The 14,250-nt window shown below is 47.7% G+C and overlaps 1 protein-coding gene across 1 annotated transcript in view; it reads left to right on the top strand.

Annotated features, from left to right (window-relative positions):
- LOC100565343 (uncharacterized) overlaps positions 1–11,598 on the top strand; it is a 290,729-nt gene extending 279,131 nt beyond the window's left edge. The window contains exons 37-41 of the mRNA XM_062966504.1: positions 769–849; positions 4,402–4,549; positions 7,736–7,828; positions 8,810–8,969; positions 10,271–11,598. Coding sequence (XP_062822574.1) covers positions 769–849; positions 4,402–4,549; positions 7,736–7,828; positions 8,810–8,969; positions 10,271–10,556 — 768 coding nt within the window. The 3' untranslated portion in view covers positions 10,557–11,598. The remainder of the gene's footprint in view (positions 1–768; positions 850–4,401; positions 4,550–7,735; positions 7,829–8,809; positions 8,970–10,270) is intronic.
- The last annotated feature ends 2,652 nt before the right edge of the window (positions 11,599–14,250 follow it).

The raw sequence follows: 14,250 nt of genomic DNA, 5'->3' as shown, positions 1-14,250 counted from the left end.
CCTAAGGTCATTTGGCACCAGGAAGGGAGAAAAAACAATAAACCTAATAATACCAACAACAACAATATTAACAGTAGACAGCTCCTGCTCTTCCAATCAGAGTGTCTGGAGATGGACCTTGTGGCAGCCCTACAGCGGCCTTAGAGACAAAGCTGTTAATGTGGGATTTGTGTATTGGTAGTGTTTAAATGAAATGTGTGTCTTGCCTGTATTGCATACTGATTGCATCATCCAGAATGTAACATAGTCTGGGAAGAGTTAATTACTGAGAAGCTGTGATGTCCTTGATGTGTGGCTGGAACTGGGGAGTGTCCAGACACAAGTGTGTGCATTGCTGATTGCATCAGTTCTGTTCTGTTCTGCTCTGAGTTGAGTCGAGTGCTGTCTGCTGAGAGTCAAGTCCTGTGTCCATTGTCTACAAGTCTGTTTGTCTTGATTATTACTGCTTTCAGTAAAACTTGTATATAGTTTTACCATCGTTTCTGATGTCTCTTCGTTCTGCGTTCCACTGATTCCATCCAACTGCTCTTGCGCTGTAAATTACTCTGACAAAAGCAGCTTTGCCTTGGCTGTCTTCTCACAAGCTCTACCACAAGCGGGTTCTGCTGCTGCTGGCACTTCCCATGGCCAGATGCTCCTCCTGATGCCATCCCGTGTGCCCAGGAGAACATCACCCGATGACCGGAGCCCCTCTGGACGGTCTGGTCCGTGTGAGCATCCCTCTCCATTGCAGCACGGCTGCTGACCTCTCCTCCGCTTCTGTTGCAGGACCACATGGTCAAGGAGGAGACGCGGAGCCTGACCCCCAAGCAGTGCGCGGTGCTGGAGCTGGCCCTCGACACCATCAAGGTGAGTTGCGGGCAAGAGGGATGCTGAGTCTCAGAATTTCCTTCCCCGGAATTGAGTCTCACAGGGCGAGGGATTCCTTGGGGGTCCTTCTGAATTTGGCGCAGGGTCTTCTTCTGGTCCTGCTGCTCCCAGGAACTGCTACTACTACTACTACTACTACTACTACTATTATTTCTATTTCCAAGGTGTACACATTATAACAAAACTATTGGTATGCAAAGCCACCAATTAACAGGAGTCATTCTGCACTTTCTAATAATAGTAAAACTTAAAACAGATCTCTCTGAGCTCTGGGCTTAACCCTGTCCAAAGGGTCAATGGGGCAGCAGTTGTCTCTAGTATATTGTAGGGGATGAGGACCCTTAGGGCACAGTGGGTTAAACCGCCAACTACAGAAGACCTTGCCGACCAGAAGGTTGACAGTTCAAGCCGCGAGTGGGGGGAGCTCCCGCCGTCAGCCTAGCTTCTGCCTACTTAGCAGTTCGAAAACAGCAATGTGAGTAGATAAATAGGTACCGCTTTAGCGGGGAGGTAAATAGATGTCAACGTGAGGGTCAGGGTGCATGCCAGGTGGGTTTCTTCAAACTCCATCAGTCATCTTCTCCAGCACCCTGATGAATTGGTTGCAATCGTCTGCCTCACCAATTCCTCTGTCCAATGTCAGACTCAAACACATCAGTTGTCTAAAGTCCAAACATTTATTTCAATATCTATAATACATATTTACAAAGCATAGCAAAAGCCATCGCTCTGAGCTGGCATTCTCTTTAGCCTCTTCGCTCCGGCAAGCACAGCTCAACTCACAGAGATAAGAACATTCCTCAGTCCCAAGGAAGTCCCCGACCTCCAAGGCCAGAAATCATGCCTGATAGGTCATAGCAGGCTGTCAGTCAAAACTAGCCTGCCGTTAACTGTTTCATTACTGAAACACACACTCTTACCTAACAGCAGAAACACTTGATTTACATTTCATACACATACAACCATAATCCAACAATAGATGCCAGCAGTTCAATCAACAGGCTTCTCAGTGTGGAAAAATGGAACAACAGCACCCCCTGTGGCCAAGTTGAGCACAGACTCCAGATGCCGGAAATGAAAGAGGGCAGCCTGGACTCTGTTTATGTATTGTCTGTCTCTGTCAATTCTACAATGGCATTGAATATTTGCCATGTATATGTACCTGTAATCCGCTCTGGGAGGTAGAGAGGAATATAAATATATTATTATTATTATTATTATTGACACAACAACGTTCTATGACACAGCAAACAAGATAGTTATGCTGGATTTTGTTTCACAAAACCACAAGTCGAACTCTTCCCAAGTGTCTAGGACTGTGTGATGTATTTTCGGATGATGCGTGGAGATCCCAGCAGGGTGGCCTTTTGCAGTTGGCAGATCATAATTTTGTCAATGTCTATTGTTTCCAAATGCCGGCTGAGATCTTTTGGCATGGCACCCAATGTGCCCATCACCACCGGGACCACCTGCACTGGTTTCTGCCAGAGTCTTTGAAGTTCAGTCTTGAGGTCCTGATAGCGGCTGAGTTTTTCCTGTTGTTTTTCATCTATGTGACTGTCACCTGGGATGGCAACATCAATGATCCAAACCTTGTTCTTTTCCACAACTGTGATGTCTGGTGTGTTGTGTTCCAGAACTTTGTCAGTCTGGATTCGGAAGTCCCACAGTATCTTTGCGTGTTCATTTTCCAATACTTTTGCAGGTTTGTGATCCCACCAGTTCTTTGCTGCTGGGAGGTGGGACTTGAGGCATAAGTTCCAATGAATCATTTGGGCCACAGAGTTGTGCCTCTGTTTGTAGTCTGTCTGTGCGATTTTCTTACAGCAGCTGAGGATATGATCCATGGTTTCATCGGTTTCCTTGCACAGTCTGCATTTTGGGTCATCAGCTGATTTTTCGATCTTGGCCTTGATTGCATTTGTTCTGATGTCTTGCTCCTGGGCTGCAAGGATCAGGCCTTCTGTCTCCTTCTTCAGGGTCCCATTCGTGAGCCAGAGCCAGGTCTTCTATTATTATTATTATTATTATTATTATTATTATTAATGGCCTTTGTCCTGATGTCTTGCTCCTGGGCTGCAAGGATCAGGCCTTCTGTCTCCTTCTTCAGGGTCCCATTCGTGAGCCAGAGCCAGGTCTTCTATTATTATTATTATTATTATTATTATTATTATTATTATTATTAATGGCCTTTGTCCTGATGGCTTGCTCCTGGGCTGCAAGGATCAGGCCTTCTGTCTCCTTCTTCAGGGTCCCATTCGTGAGCCAGAGCCAGGTCTTCTATTATTATTATTATTATTATTATTATTATTATTATTATTATTATTAATGGTCTTTGTCCTGATGGCTTGCTCCTGGGCTGCAAGGATCAGGCCTTCTGTCTCCTTCTTCAGGGTCCCATTCGTGAGCCAGAGCCAGGTCTTCTATTATTATTATTATTATTATTATTATTATTATTATTAATTGCCTTTGTCCTGATGGCTTGCTCCTGGGCTGCAAGGATCAGGCCTTCTGTCTCCTTCTTCAGGGTCCCATTCGTGAGCCAGAGCCAGGTCTTCTATTATTATTATTATTATTATTATTATTATTATTATTATTATTATTAATGGCCTTTGTCCTGATGTCTTGCTCCTGGGCTGCAAGGATCAGGCCTTCTGTCTCCTTCTTCAGGGTCCCATTCGTGAGCCAGAGCCAGGTCTTCTATTATTATTATTATTATTATTATTATTATTATTATTAATTGCCTTTGTCCTGATGGCTTGCTCCTGGGCTGCAAGGATCAGGCCTTCTGTCTCCTTCTTCAGGGTCCCATTCGTGAGCCAGAGCCAGGTCTTCTATTATTATTATTATTATTATTATTATTATTATTATTATTAATGGCCTTTGTCCTGATGTCTTGCTCCTGGGCTGCAAGGATCAGGCCTTCTGTCTCCTTCTTCAGGGTCCCATTCGTGAGCCAGAGCCAGGTCTTCTATTATTATTATTATTATTATTATTATTATTATTATTATTATTAATTGCCTTTGTCCTGATGGCTTGCTCCTGGGCTGCAAGGATCAGGCCTTCTGTCTCCTTCTTCAGGGTCCCATTCGTGAGCCAGAGCCAGGTCTTCTATTATTATTATTATTATTATTATTATTATTATTATTATTATTAATTGCCTTTGTCCTGATGTCTTGCTCCTGGGCTGCAAGGATCAGGCCTTCTGTCTCCTTCTTCAGGGTCCCATTCGTGAGCCAGAGCCAGGTCTTCTCCTTATCAGCTTTTCCTTCAATTTTGTCAAGGAACTTTCCGTGCAGTGTTTTGTTGTGCCAGCTGCCAGCTCTAGTTTGTAGTGCGGTTTTCTTTTGCTGGTTTTTTTGTCTGCTGTGCTTTGAGGAGTTTCTGATTTTTGACTTCAATCAAAGCAGGTTCTTCACTTTGCTTTACATATTCTGCCAGGGCATGTTCTTCTTCTTCTTCTTCTTCTTCTTCTTCTTATTATTATTATTATTATTATTATTTTCTGTCTCTTCCTCCTCCTCTTTGCAGCAATACTTCCACGCCGGAGGGAACGGCCTGAAGAAGACCTTCCTGGAGAAGAGCTCCGACCTGCAGTCGCTGCGCTACGCCCTGTCCCTCTACACCCAGACCACCGACACCCTCATCAAGACCTTCGTCCAGACCCAGACCGCACAAGGTCAGCACCCAGTGTTGCCCATAGAGTGGGAAGAGGCCCCAAGGGTGCAAGCATTCCAGTAGAGCAGCCATGGGCCAACTTGGGCCCTCCTCCAGGTGTTTGGACTCCAACTCCCACCATTCCTAACAGCCTCAGGCCCCTTCCTTTTCCCCCTCCTTAAGCGGCGGAGGGGGAAAAGGAAAGGGCCTGAGGCTGTTAGGAATGGTGGGAGTTGGAGTCCAAAACACCTGGAGGACCCAAGTTGGCCCATATTATATTTCCCCATTCACACAGGCTACAGCGGGCGTGGGCAAACTTTGGTCCTCCAGCTGTTTTGGAGATCAACTTTTGGACCTTAAGAAATACTTTCATGACTATATTTGTGAATATTTTCATGAATAATTTTGAGAATATTTTTGTGACTATTTTCATAGTTATTTTTGTCAATATTTTTTTTTACAAATATTGTTGTAATTGTTTTGTGAATATTTTTGCAAATATTTTCATGATTATTTTTGTCAATATTTTCATGAATAATTTTGTGAATACTTTCATGATTTTTTGTGAATATTCTCATGATTACTTTGGGAATTTGTTTCATTATTTTTTTACTAGTGTCATGAGTATTTTTGTGAATATTTTCATGATTAAATTTGTGAATATTTTTTTGCAAATATTATTGTAATTATTTTTTTGCAAATATTTTCATGATTATTTTTGTCAGCATTTTTGTTAGTATTTTTCTGAACATTTTCATGATTACTTTGGGAATTTATTTCATTCGTTTTGTGACTAGTTTCATGAATATTTTCGTGAATATTTTCATGATTTTTTGTGAATATATATTTGTAAATATTATTGTAATTATTTTTTGTAAATATTTTCATGAATATTTTCTTGAATATTTTTATGTTTATTTTTGTCAGTATTTTTCTGAATATTTTCGTGATTGCTTTGGGAATTTATTTCACTACTTTTGTGACTAGTTTGATGGATATTTTTGTAAATATTTTCATGATTATTTTTGTGAATACGTTTTGCAAAAAAAATTTTTGTGCGTATATTCGAAGTTGGAAGTCCAAACACTTGCCTGGATGAGAGCGATCAGAACGAAAAGGAGGTGAAACAAGGAACGAATAGCCGCGAGGTCTTAAAACCCAGGGAGCACGCACTCTGAAGAAGTCCTGTTCTAGGCCATCAATTAGGGTGGGAGGAGAAAGGATAGGAAGTCAGACCAAACAGAACAACAACAACAACAACAACAACAACAGACATCCAGGAAAGAAGGGGAGACCCTTGTTCCAGCATCCCCGGTTGCATGCCCCGGCCGGCCGGCCTGTCTTTCGTCCTGCTCATTCAATACATCCACGGAACCCCTTTTCTAACCTGACTCCTCTTTCTTTCTTTCTGTCTTTCTTTCCCTTTTTCTGTTTCTCTTTCTTTCTTCTGGCGCAGTGCATGGTGGGAAAGGTATTAGGTTCACGGCTAGTGAGAATGTCCGTCCTGAGAAGGGTACGTTGTTCCAGGCCACGGCTGCCCTGCCAACGTGGCCTGGCTTCAAACGTGGTGTGCTTACTTAGAAGCCCCCCTTGCTTTGCTTTGCTTTGCTTTCCTTGCTTTCCTGCCTCCTGCCTCCCTCGTAGCCTTTGGTGGTCGTGGCTTGTGGAACCCAATGTCGCCCGGGGGCTGGTCTGGCTGGTGGGGAAAATGGGATCTTGTTAAACATTTGTTTGTTTGTTTGTTTACTATCTTGAATCCCCGGCATTGCCCAGGTTATTAGAAGAAGTCTTTTTTTTTTTATTTTACCAAATGCATAAGGTTGTGGGTAAACTACAACTCACATCATTCCAGTTTGACCCCCTGAAACTCATATCAAGACTGTTGGGCCAATGTGCTCTAGATGCATCCTCAGTGGAGTTCATTCTGCTCTCCAGCTGAAGGGTGAACTACAACTCCCACCAGGGTGGGTCAGTCCCCTCAAATCCCTCCAGTACATTCAGTTGGCCATGGGGGTTCTGTGTGCCAAGTTAGGTCCAAGTCCATCGTCGGTGGGGTCCGGAGTGCTCCTTGATTGCAGGTGAACTATAAATCCCAGTACCTACAACTAATAAATGCCAAGGCTAATTCCACCCCAAATCCACCAGTATTCAAATTTGAGCATATCAGGTATGTGCGCCAAATGTGGTGCAGATCCATTGTTGTTTGTGTTCACTGTGCTACCCGGGTGTAGGTGAACTATAATTCCTATAAATCAAGGTGAATTCCCCCCAAGCCCTCCTGTATTTGTTGTTGGTCATGGGGTTCTGTGTGCCAAGTTAGGCCCAGGTCCATCGTTGGTGGGGTCCACGGTGCTCTTTGATTGCAGGTGAACTATACATCCCGGTACCTACAATGTGTTCACTGTGCTACCTGGGTGTAGGTGAACTATAATTCCTATAAATCAAGGTGAATTCCCCCAAACCTCTCCAGTATTTTTCTTTGGTCGTGGGGGTTCTGTGTGCCAAATGCAGTCCAGGGTCACTTGATGAAGGGTGAAATACAACTTCCATCCTGTGGAGTCAGTCCCCCAAACTCCTCCAGCCGAAAGGCTCAGGCAAATCGTCATTGGTCAGTTGATTGTGCTGGGAATTGACAAGCCATTAAGCTCTAATCACCCCCTTTATGAGGTAAATTCCCATTAAAATAGAAGAGTAAAAATACAGCTGGTGAGACTTACACGGTGTGAGTTTTGGAAGGCCTCTGTGTCTTCAGGAAGGCAAAGGAATGCAAAGTTAGCTTTAAAGTTTAAAAGCATTTATTGAGGTAAAAAGAAATCCATTGATGGATAGAAAAGGTTTGGAGCTAACTAGCTAATCTATCCTGTTCTAATACACATAGACGGATCAAAATAATAAAGGTATAGACAGCTACATCTTGGCTAGTAGAGGGACAACGTGCGTCCTCTCTCTGGAACAAAGCAGGAAGAAGGAATGGCAACCAACCTCGTGGGTCTCTTCTTCTCTAGGGCCATAAACATTCCAAAAACCAAATTGGGGAAAGTTACGTCAAAGCCCTAAGAGATCACATTTCTAAAGCATCAGAGGGTGGGGAGAGGATGAGGAGGAGGAGAGGACTTGCAGGAGGACTTGCAGGAGGAGGATGACCATGACATTGCAGGCCCAGGTGACCTTTGCCCTCCCTCCCTCCCTCCCTCCCTCCTTCACTCAGGCTCCGGCGTGGATGACCCTGTGGGCGAAGTGTCCATCCAGATTGACCTGTACACGCACCCGGGCAGCGGGGAGCACAAGGTGACGGTGAAAGGTAAGGGGCCCGGTGGCCGTTTGGCCTCTTCTGGGCAGGGTGGGCTTTGGGGCAGGGGTCTGCCCTGGGTCCAGCTGTTTTGGAAATAACTGCACCCACTCTCTGGACACATGACCTTTTGGGGAAATAAATGGCAATCATAATCTTAATGAAAAGGAATAAATTATGTCATATCCGTTTGGCAAATGGGAATTTCCATGAACATGTGGAGACCACCTTTTGAAAACCAGTAGTCAAGAAAAGCATGGCCTTATTAGAAGTCAACCCTTTGAACAAATGATATTCATAAGCATCCATGTAATGGCATGCAGGGAACTCAGCTGTTGGACTGAAGAACTATGTCTTTGAACGGCCAAGGACAAAGACATGCCAGTATAAAAGATATATTTGGTTAGCAGAGTTGTTTCTTTGTGGTTGTAGTTGCCCAAAATATATACACTCCCTTGAAACCTCTAGTTAAAATATGCACTCAGAGATAAAAAAATTAAAGTTTTACTTAGAAAAATAACTTATCTTCTTTACTCACAAACATCTTGTATTAATTCACCATACAGGCACATTTCTTATTAAAGTTCAGTTCATAGATAGGATGTGGTTTCTCTGTGTTGACTACACAGGGTGTTATTCTTAATCAATAGTCCGTAGTCCAAAGTATAATTGTACTCATTAAAGTCCAAAGCTGTATCCATTGAAGTCCAAAGCATTCATGCATCCACCTCCACTGAGATGGATAGCAGATACTGAATACAAAATGGAGTCTTGCGTCTGAACATGCTCAGTTCAATCACATGTCTATAACTCCTCCCACACCAAAGAGGTACAGTCAAACTGGCAAATCAACATATTCATACAATACAGGTTAGCAAAAATATACATGAACAAACGAATAATGAAGGCTTGGAAGGCTGCTATTTCCAACAAGCCGTGGACCTGAACCTCCTCCTTCTCTCTTTCTCTCCACCCTTCGCCATTTCCTCAAAGTCGTGGCCGCGAATGACCTCAAGTGGCAAACGTCCGGCATGTTCCGCCCCTTTGTGGAGATCACCATGATCGGGCCGCACCAGAGCGACAAGAAGCGGAAGTTCACCACCAAGTCCAAGAGCAACACCTGGTCCCCAAAGTACAATGAGACCTTCCACTTGTAAGTCCCGCTCCCTCCGCCGTCCGGTCTGTGTCCGCAGGGAGCGTCTGCCGTCCCCTTTGGACCCCTTCCCTGATCTCTGTCAGGATACTTGGTATCTCTAGCAGAGTGCAGCGTAGCCAGTGCTACATGTATGAGTCTATGGCAGGAAACGGGAGAGAGCATGCACAGGATGATGCTCTCGGCCAGAATCACTGGGGTGTTGTGTGGTTCTAGCAGCATTTTCTCTGATGTTTTGCCACATCCTCAGGCCCTTCCTTTCCCCCCTCAGCCGTTTAAGCATCACAACTTCACAGTGGCCGCTAATTAAAAACAGTAAAATCAGAGCTGGCCCAACATAGAGGCCAATGTAAGCGCCTACTTGTGGCACATTGTCCCTGGGGGCGCTGTCGAGGCACCCCCACGGCGGCGGCGGCGGTGGTGGCGGGGACCATCGGCTCCCTCCCCGCCAAACGCAAAAGGCCTTAACTGAGGCCTAGCTCTTCTCCCGAGGTCTCACAAGAAGAGCTAGGCCTCAGTTGAGGCCTTCCATGTTCTGCGAGGAGGGAGCCGATGGTCCCCGCTGCTGCCGCTGCCGCCAAAGGTATGTGCGGGGCCTTGGGGGGGGGACACAATTTCGGCGGGGGGGGTGGCGGCCACTAGGTTCGCCTACAAGGCGAAATTACCTAGGGCCACCTCTTGAGTAAAATACAGCAATTGCTGCAGGTAAAAACAGCAGTAATCGATCTCAGTCTTGTAAAGCACTTGATAAAGAATCTAAAGGGCCTCGTATATATTATTAGAGAGTCTAAACATGATCGAAGGCTTGTCAGAAAAGCCAGGTCTTTAATTGTGTGTAGAGGGTTTGGAGGGTAGGGGCCAGCCTGGTGAGGTCTGCCCAAAGTGGAATGGAGTGGGGGTATAGACCTCATCACATTGAGGAGGGGCAGTGGGGGATTCACCAGCCCCTCATTGCCCCGCATCCCTCACAGCGACGTTTCCTCATCACACGTGGAGAAGCATCCCCACATGGTTTCCCCCCGCACTGGCTCCATTGCTACCTACAGAAGCCTCCCATGTTCTGGGCAGAGCGTCCTAGGATGCTTGCGGCACAGTTCATCTATGGAGCTCCGCCACAAAAGAGTGTGCATTGTGTGATAATAAGCGGCATGAGGCTCCGTAGATGAAGTGTTCTGCAAAGGTCCTGGGATTCTTGCAAAGACCCGTGTGATGAAGTCCTGTGACTCCCCTCGACCCAGACACGGGATTCCTACGATGCAGCCTGGCTAACGGGCCTTCCTTCCCTCCCTTCCTCCCTGCAGCCTCCTGGGCAACGAGGACGGTCCGGACGCCTACGAGCTGCAGCTGTGTGTGAAGGACTACTGCTTCGCCCGGGAGGACCGTGTGCTAGGCCTGGCGGTCATGCAGCTGCGGGACGTGGCGGACAAGGGCAGCTGCGCCTGCTGGTGCCCGCTGGGGCGCCGCGTCCACATGGACGACACGGGCCTGACCGTCCTGCGCATCCTCTCCCAGAGGACCAACGACGAGGTGGCCCGGGAGTTCGTCAAGCTCAAGTCCGAGTCCCGCTCCACCGAGGAGGGCAGCTGATCCACGTGCGGCGGAGTTGGAGCCCTGTGCGGTGACACCGGCAAGGTGTGCGCGGTCGGACCTCCAAAGCTTCGGCAAAGAGTTGCAGCCCAACAAAGTCCGGCGGTCGGTTGCGCAGAGGAGCTGCCGTGGGGACAATGAACTTGGGACGGATTTCGCGGATGTTGAGCAGGGACGGAAAGCGAGGGGGGATTCTTGTTTGTGGCTGAGACAGTCTTTGGGGCTGCATCCCTGCCGTGGGTGGCTCCTCCAGAGCGGGTGCCAAGAAGAGGAGGAGGGACTCGCGGACCAGACGGGCCTTTAAGGAGAAGAATCTGGACGTTGGGGGAGACGGTGGGCCTGAAGGGAGCAGGCAGAAACACAATAATAATAAGAGGTTTCCAGGTGCTCATGTCAGGCTGGCCTTGGGGGTCTCGCGAAGAGGGGGGCGGATGGTCTGTGGGCACGAAGGGGTCTTGGGGGCCTGAGCCAAGGCCACGGAGGTCCTGTAGCCAGTCTGCCCTCCCCCTCCTCCCTCCTCCCCCTGAACAAACACAACACAGACCAAAAATGGCCCCTCCGGCCACTCCGCGTTGCCCTCTTCCAGCGCCGCCTTACTACGTCCCTCGTTTCTCCGCCACGTCTTTGTCCCAGAAGCGCCTCTTCCCCGCAGCCCCCCAAATCCCCAGTGAAGCCTTTGGGCCAGATGGGGAGGGGCTTTCCCAGGCAACCCTCCCATTGACTGGCCAGCCCTTGCTCTCCCCATAAGCACCATAGGGTTGCAATGGGGGGCCGGAGCGGGGCAGGGGTGCCATGTGTATATTTGGGGGTCCGTTCCCCCGTGTTTGTTTCCTCTTGGCTCCTGTACAGCTGTATGATACACACCTCGTCCTTCACGATAACCTGCTTTTAGATGCTGCGTAGCTGTGGTCAGTGGATGTAATTCAAGAAGCGCTGCTTGGTCGCCAGAAGAATATTATAATAATCCTCTTGCCATTTCTGATCACTGTTCCATGTGCCACTGCGGGGGAGGCCTTGAGTAATAAAGGGTCTTTGAGCAGCCTTCCTTCTCTGCCATGTATCTCAATGGGTTGCCTCCTGGGACAGATGCAGCAGGACAGGTAGGGGGGTGCACAGGTGTGTATGTGTGCGTGACAGAGAAAGCAAAAGGATGAAAGCATGGGAAAAGTTGCGCGCAGAATTAGTTTCTCCCGTTTCCTTTGTTTCTTTCGGTACTTTGGGATCACGTAACGGGGACCCCTCTTCCAGCACGAAAATCAGCTCACCACAAAAGCAAGTGCCTGCAGCCGAGCGCCTCCTCTAGAGTAAAACAGAACTTGCCTCCTTGCCTTGGAAAGAGAGTGTGGATGTGGCGTGCAGGCCCAGAAAGTGCACACATCTTCCAGTGCCTGAAGCTGAGCACCTCTAGAGTAAGAAACAACTTGCCTCTTTGTCTTGGAAAGAGTGTGTGTGTGGCGTGCAGGCCCAGAAAGCACACATTTGCCAGTGCCTGCAGTCGAGCACCTACTCTAGAGTAAGAAACAGAACTTACCTCCTTGCCTTGGAAAGAGTGTGTGTGTGGCGTGCTGGTCAAGAAAGTTCACACATCTTCCAGTGCCTGCAGCTGAGCACCTCTAGGGTAAGAAACAAAACTCGCCTCTTTGCCTTGGAAAGAGTGTGTGTGTGGTGTGCAGGCCCAGAAAGCGCGTGTGCCTGCCAGTGCCTGCAGTTGAGTACCTACTCTAGAGTAAGAAACAGAACTTCCCTCCTTGCCTTGGAAAGAGAGTGTGTGTGTGGCGTGCAGGCCAAGAAAGCAAGCACATCTGCCGATGCCGGCAGCCGAGTGCCTCCTCTAGAGTAAGAAACAACTTGCCTCCTTGCCTTGGAAAGAGAGAGCGTGTGTGGCGTGCAGGCCCAGAAACAAGCACGTCTGCCAATGCCGGCAGCCGAGCGCCTCCTCTAGAGTAAGAAACAACTTGCCTCCTTGCCTTGGAAAGAGAGAGCGTGTGTGGCGTGCAGGCCCAGAAAGCAAGCACGTCTGCCAATGCCGGCAGCCGAGCGCCTCCTCTAGAGTAAGAAACAACTTGCCTCCTTGCCTTGGAAAGAGTGTATGTGTGGTGTGCAGGCCCAGAAAGCGTGCGTGTCTGCCAGTACCTGCAGCTGGGTGCCTCTAAGGTAAGAAACAGGACTTGCCTCTTTGCATTAGAAAGAGAGAGCATGTGTGGTGTGCAGGCCCAGAAAGTGCACACGCCTGCCAGTGCCTGCAGCCAAGCACCTCCTCTAGAGTAAGAAACAGAACTTGCCTCCTTGCCTTAGAAAGAGAGAGCGTGTGTGGTGTGCAGGCCCAGAAAGCACGCGTGCCTGCCAGTGCCTGCAGCCAAGTGCCTCCTCTAGAGTAGAAAGAAATAGCAGGTAAGAAGAAGCCTCCTTGAAATGCATCAAAAGGGGAGTCTAGGAAGCCACCCCCTCCTCCAGAATGGGCTGATAGGAAACTGAATTTTTGGCACCCAGAGCAAAAACAGGTATCTGCCCTCCCAATTTTGGGACGCTCCCAAAAAATGGACTGGGCCCCCACCGAAAGCCAGGATACAAAACGGGGCGAGGTTTACCCTAAATGCACAACCCTAATATAAAATCCCTCAGCATGGGAAAAGCACTTTAAAAGCTAAGACAATAAAAAAAAACATAAGCACAGACAATTAACATGAATCAGCTTCTAAAGTCTTCTTTTGCTATCAAACAAGAAACCAATGTTTATTTATTTATTTATTGACAGCATTTATATTCCGCCCTTCTTTCTCACCCCGAAGGGGACTCGGGGCGGATCACATGACACATATAAGGCAAACATTCAATGCCTTTTAACATAGAACAAAGACAAGACAAACATAGGCTCCGAGCGGTCAGAGTGATTCATTGCAGTTAATTGCATTGGCTTGCTCTCCCGCCTGCGCCACAGCCCGGGCCTGTTGGTGCCATTCGGATGCCCAAAAGAAGAGTGAGTGCTGCATGCCCTCCAAGCATTCTATGCCTTTGCACTTTATGGGTCTCCTTCCTTTTCTGGAGGTTTTGAAACAGATGGTGGATATGGGCCTCTGTTGGGTGGGCTTGGGTGGTGCCTTCCTTTTTGACAGGAGGAGGTTGGGCTGGATGGCCTTTAGAGGTCTCTTCCAACTTTGGGACTATGATTTCTTGGGACTGCAGCTCCCATTATTCCTCATCGCTGACAGCGTGGGCCAGGGTTGGCGGAGTTGTCTCATGCTCTCAAACCAATGCCTCGTGCTGTCTCTCAAATGCCGGGGGATTTTCAGGCTGGAAGCGCCGGGCGATGAGTCAGTCTCTGCCCTTCTGTGGAGGATCCGTCAAGGAGAAGAAAGAAGGCGGAGGAACAGGCAGAGGCTGAGGGGTTGTTATCTCTGCTCTTTCGGTCGGTCAGTCCTTTCCAATGGTTTTAATGCCGTGAGCCATTTAATTGGATTTTAGGAACAGCCTTTTTTGTGTGGCTTTGCTGCCCTCTTTGGATACACTTTTGTGAGTCATGCCTGGAATCCCAGGGAAGAAGAAGAAGAAGAAGAAGAAGAAGAAGAAGAAGAAGAAGAAGAAGAAGAAGAAGAAGAAGAAGAAGAAGAAGAAGAAGGGGGTGGAAGGATGGAGGATGGATGGAAGAAGGGGAGGATGGGGATTAGGGTTGTGCACGGAACTGCTTCCCTTTGTT

This window comes from Anolis carolinensis, unplaced genomic scaffold, assembly GCF_035594765.1.
Source record: "Anolis carolinensis isolate JA03-04 unplaced genomic scaffold, rAnoCar3.1.pri scaffold_21, whole genome shotgun sequence".
NCBI classification, from domain to species: domain Eukaryota; kingdom Metazoa; phylum Chordata; class Lepidosauria; order Squamata; family Dactyloidae; genus Anolis; species Anolis carolinensis.
The sequence above is the reverse complement of the archived record's forward strand: the minus strand, read 5'-3'. Positions and strand labels throughout refer to the sequence as shown.